We start from the raw sequence: 5,538 nt of genomic DNA on the forward strand, positions 1-5,538 counted from the left end.
TTTTCTTATGTATACTATCTTTTTAGCTTTTGCTTGACACTCCTTGTGCCATCAAACTCTACTTTTTGTATAGGTGAATTTCCTATCGAATATATATATATATATATATATATATATATATATATATATATATATATATTGATAACTGCAAAAATATCGTTATTTTGTGTATATAATTTATTGCACTTATCGATACTTTTTGCTAATACCGTTTGAATAATTCCCTGTTTTGTTTGTAAATCTGTATACTTTGTGAATAGTTTTATTTTCTTATACTTTTATATCGTTTGATAGTTTCTGTGTCTTTTTTGTAGGTATTAATGCGTATTTGGAGCACGAGTAATAAAGTGTCGAAGACACGACTTCAAACTCGCGATTTTGAGCAACTCGTCAATGAATAAAACTCAAAATCAAAGAATAATAAATCATCAATTTGCTTGATATGTATTCATTATTAGATAGGAGTTACGGTTCTCAAGTTAGGACAAAAGCACTAGTGCTAATTTTTTCATGACAGCACAGACCGCGCGATACACCCTCTGTTTCCTCAAATAATATATAGCAAAATATGTTTTATTTTATGAGGACAAGTACTTTGTTTGTATAATTGTTTAGCTTAAAATGAATTGTTATGTGATCCCACACTGCCCCTTAGTTAATGGATTCACTAGTACAAAAATGTTAATTTACACCCGTTTTTTATTAAATTTACACCCATTATTTTTAATAAAAATCGGGTGTATATCCACAGGGTGAGAAATGTCTAACGCATTTACACCCGTTTAAAATGGGTGTAAAACGGGTGTAAATACGTTCGTAATTACTCCCTATTTTAAGAATATCGGGTGTAAATATGTTATACGTTACACCCTATTTTAACAAAAATCGGGTGTAATTGGGCGTAACTACGTTTTTAATTACACCCTATTTTAATAAAAATCGGGTGTAATTACGTTTTTAATTACACCCTGTTTTAATAAAAATCGGATGTAATTGGGCGTAATTACGTTTTTAATTACACCCTGTTTTAATAAAAATCGGGTGTAATTGAGCGTAACTACGTTTTAATTACACCCTGTTTTAATAAAAATCGGGTGTAATTGGACATAACTACGTTTTAATTACACCCTATTTTAATAAAAATTGGGTGTAATTGGGCGTAATTACGTTTTAATTACACCCTATTTTAATTAAAATCGGGTGTAGATATCTTCTTAATTACACCCTATTTTAATAAAAATTGGGTGTAAATACGTCATTTAAATCTATTTACACCCTATTTCATATACACCATTTAGTTATATTTCATTTTCAGTCATAATATTGCAAATACTATAAAATCATACACATAAAAATCATATTTTAACTAAGTCAAAATATTTTTAATATTAACCAAAAAATATACAAAATCATGTGCATTCATAATATTTCAAGTACTATAAAATCATACACATAAAAATTATATTTTAACCAAGTCATAACACTTTCTTCATATATAATTTTACGCCATACTTGACGGTTAGCTTCGGTGTTCTCTAGTCCACATCAGAAAACTTTTCATGGCCTCTATTTTTGTCAGGTTCATCAGTAACATTACTGTTGTCCCTGCTCTGATGTCTTGATCCTTTCCTTTGGCTACTACGGTGCCTTCTTATATTACTATCCTCATCAGATCCAGCCTCATAAGTACAGTCCCTACTATCCCAATCCGACATTCGTGAGTTCCTTCTTTTTCTATCATGCTGCTTTTCATGGTCCCTGTTTACAGTTGCTCTATCCACCTCAGAATACTCATCACGCCTTCCGCTACTGTCATCTTTAATCGTATTAAATGAGCTTTTCCTTCTGTGTTCATGATATTTTTCCCTATCTTTCTCTTCTAACTCAATATCAGGAGTTCTGTTTCCGCGCTTCCTTTTATGGTTGCCTTTAAAGTCGGTATTCCACTCCTCGGCATGAGTTCTTTGTTTTGTTTCGTCTTCATGTTTTCTTCTATCAGAACGACCCCCATTAGATTGATTTATCTCTCTAGACTTAGATCTTCTTGAATGATACCTAAACAAAGATTATAGTACTAATTAGATATGCAAAAGACTAACTTCATTAAACAAAAATTTGGTTAAAAACTTACCTTCCAGAGTCTCGGCTGTCAAAGAAACACCGTGCTCTAGCATAAACTAACATTCATTTATTAAATAACATTCTCTACTTTGATAACTCCTCATTCATTCCCACAAGAGAATCCCCTTCAAAACACTTACTTTTCCATCTTTTTGGTTTGCAACTTTTTACGAATTCATCCAGAATTTCAGTTAATCGATTCAGAAGACTGCCGCGAATTGGCCGTTGCAAACCAATTCGCAATACCCTCTCTATATACTACAGTAAATTAAGTGACTATGATTGGAATTATAAAATGGATTTTATTGGAGACTTCATGGAAAGACTTGATAGACAATTTTAAACAATATCAGACAAGATAAAATCTATAGCAAAAGATGTCAGAGTAAAAATAATATGAACATGTAATACGGACCAACCATTAACTTCCATTCAGTCAACAAAAGTGATGATGAAAGTATGATCTGCATTTTACCTGCTTGCAAGGAATCCCCTTTAAGGATTCAACAAGACGTGGCCTGAAAATTGCTCGATTTGTATCTCTATGACCACAGCAGAAATACGAATTATCTCCACAAGTGTATACCTGCAAAGTGAAAACACAAGTTCACAATGGATACAAGTATTAATCATTTTACAATCTAAAACTATTGGTTTCAATTTCAAGAAAATAAAGCATTAATTAATCGAATAGATACTAAGCCACTACAAACCTCTCCAGATTGCATAACAAAAGCTGCATGGTTATAGGAGGCCAAAACATGCGTGACATGCGCCAAAGGTGGGAAACTGATTCAGGCCAATGCTGGAAGCTGTGTTGTTTCAGACCCTTGACCAAGTGCACCACACAAGCTAGAACCACATGAATAGACCGAGGAGTTGCTGATCGCTAAGGTGTGATACTTTCCTATTGTTATTTGCATCTGCCAATAAAATGCCATTCATCATTAAGAAAACCGTCCAAATTGCGAGATTTTTTCTTAAACTATCATGATACAACATTTAAAATTCCAAATCCACTTCCTTTTAATTTTTCTGTTCTATTATTGGACTAATACATTATTTCATTTACATCACTTGTTACAAAATGTATAATGGTGACAAGTCATACCATATAAGCTGTTCTGTTTAACAAAGTGAAAAACATTAAACATCACCAATCTTATGAATTTACCTAACAATAGAATAAAAACCGGAAAAACAACTCATAATCCAAGAGGAAAACTAAAAAACAATGGTCTACATATATAATGAAATAAATATTACACTTCCTGATGGTGTCTCAACCATGCCAGAGGCTTGTTCCACAGACTGCAAAAACCTCAAAACCCCCGCTTCCAATTTCCGCCGCATCGATCATACAACTCCTTGAAAGGATAATAAATACTACTACTCTTGATAGAAGTTAACCATGTTTGCTCTTGAGCTTTTTATCTTTAAAACACTAATAGTAAACAATGATTTTCCTCCAACATGCGAAAAATAACAACAATTCCTTTAAACTTACGCGTATCCACATAAATTCTACCGTGAAGCTTAATTTAATTGAGTAAATAAAACCAAAGTATTACTAACTAAGGTATTATATTTAATAAGTCATTTACTAATTGAGCAAGAAGTCATTTACTAGTTGGGTGGGTTATTAATTTTCTAAGGTATTATATTTAATAAGTCATTTACTAGTTGGGTGAGTTATTAATTTTCTAGATGTATTTTTAGATAAGTCTTATAAGAACCAGTAATGTGGCAAATGTTGAAATGGATATTTAAAGGATGTTAAATTAAATCTGGTGGGGTTATTAGTTTTCTAGATGTGTGAGTAAAACTATAACAGAAGTAGTAAGTCATGGCCACAAAATTTTGGCACAAACATAAAAAAGCGAGAAATAATTGAAAATAATTAGTACTAGTATTTTTTTAAAATACTTAAATGATGTAGTATAATTTTACGTGTATACCTATTATTTACCTAACCAAGACAGGAATGCAATACCTGTTTCCCAGCAAAATAGCGACCATTAATTGAGTTATAAGCAAGCAGAGCAGAATCCAACAACTTGTACTGTACGTAGACATTTCCTCGCAAGTGAAATGAACCATTTCTACACACCTGAGAAGGATATATAGATAATAGGTTTAGTAACATGAGATACAAGTAGTTGTACATGGAAGATGCAGTGAAATCAGAGAAAGGGCCATCAATCTTCTATTTGCTTCACAAAAAGGAAAAAGTGTTATCCCATCTTTGGGTTGCTTTGCTACACGGTGACACACATGAAGAAGCCTTGAAAGCATGTTGGTGCCCTGTCACAAATAAATAATACAATCAAATCAGCTTTACAAATAGACGCATATGGATAAATTAAATTCACACAACTAAGCATACATAAAAGATTATAACAAACTCAAAAGCAATTAATAAGCTGCGATTTGAACATAATCATCAGCAACACAACATCACAGCATACAAAAATCAAAACTGAATAAAAAAGAAGAAAGAATCTGGTTGGAACATTTCATCGAACATCTTGTGAGCAAGGACAAAATTTGCTTTTTTCTTCATTTCAACTAGTAAGCGCTCATCCAATTTAGCTTTATGATGTTGTATACTAGCTTTAATTATAACTTAAACCAAAATCTGCACCAAAATTGAATCACAAGAATCACAATCAAACATAGAACCTGTAATTGAGTCAAAAACGTAAATCAAATTCTAAACTGAAACAAAATTCGATTTGAAATCGAAACAAACATGTACTGAAAACTTGGCTTGAATGCAAATTATGAACCTTGAAAAGCTCTGCTCGAATCCAAACTCCGCACTGAGTCGAAGCCTCCAAACTCAAACCAAAACAGAACTGAGTAGCAATTCGATTCTGAACAAAAAAACCTTCGCAAACAACAAACATAGTCGTGAAGCTCAAATAGAACCGCGAAACCGTAATTGAAACAATTCTTAATCGAAAACTGAATCTGGTTGTTGGTTGTTTGTTGTATCCATTTTTTCTGAAAAACTAGATGAAGATCTAGATGAAGAGTTTGAACGTATTGTTGTTGTTGTTATGTGAAGAAGATGAGAGAAAAAAATAGCTTTTGCGAAATAAGCGCGGCTTTTGGAAAAAGCGCTTATGCTTATGGGCATTTTTTGGGGTTTGGACTCAAATTTGAAGAAAACAATATACAAATAACATTTTAAAGCAAATAATTTTAAGCTAATAGTTTTAAAAGTGAGTTAATATATAAAACATCTAATAAAAAGTGAATTTATAAAATAGATTGTGGTTTGTAAATGTGTTTAGAATAATATTATTATTTTGAGTAATAAGATTAAATAATTTTTTTAATTAATTTAAATTTACACCCGTTTTAAATTTAATGGGAGTAATTTCGATTTGATGATAATAATATTTTTACCTT

At 31.7% G+C, this 5,538-nt stretch overlaps 1 protein-coding gene across 4 annotated transcripts; it reads right to left on the bottom strand.

The window, feature by feature from the left end:
- Window positions 1–1,400: 1,400 nt before the first annotated feature.
- Window positions 1,401–5,290, bottom strand: LOC131648307 (uncharacterized). 4 transcript variants are annotated; one of them, XR_009298101.1, is made up of 6 exons: window positions 4,911–5,290; window positions 4,647–4,759; window positions 4,115–4,425; window positions 2,835–3,044; window positions 2,132–2,707; window positions 1,401–2,055 (listed from the first exon to the last, which is right to left on the bottom strand). XR_009298101.1 is itself a non-coding variant. In XM_058918081.1 (5 exons), exons 4-5 carry the CDS (start codon window positions 2,182–2,184, stop codon window positions 1,536–1,538), a joined length of 573 nt encoding a protein of 190 aa, XP_058774064.1. In that variant the 5' UTR covers window positions 2,185–2,707; window positions 2,835–3,044; window positions 4,115–4,425; window positions 4,911–5,284; the 3' UTR covers window positions 1,401–1,535. The 4 variants fall into 4 exon arrangements, 2 of the variants coding, with proteins under 2 accessions (XP_058774064.1, XP_058774063.1); XR_009298100.1 differs by having other exon boundaries at window positions 4,635–4,759; XM_058918081.1 differs by lacking the exon at window positions 4,647–4,759 and having other exon boundaries at window positions 4,911–5,284.
- Window positions 5,291–5,538: the final 248 nt, after the last annotated feature.

Source organism: Vicia villosa, linkage group LG2 (assembly GCF_029867415.1).
Source record: "Vicia villosa cultivar HV-30 ecotype Madison, WI linkage group LG2, Vvil1.0, whole genome shotgun sequence".
Lineage (NCBI taxonomy): Eukaryota > Viridiplantae > Streptophyta > Magnoliopsida > Fabales > Fabaceae > Vicia > Vicia villosa.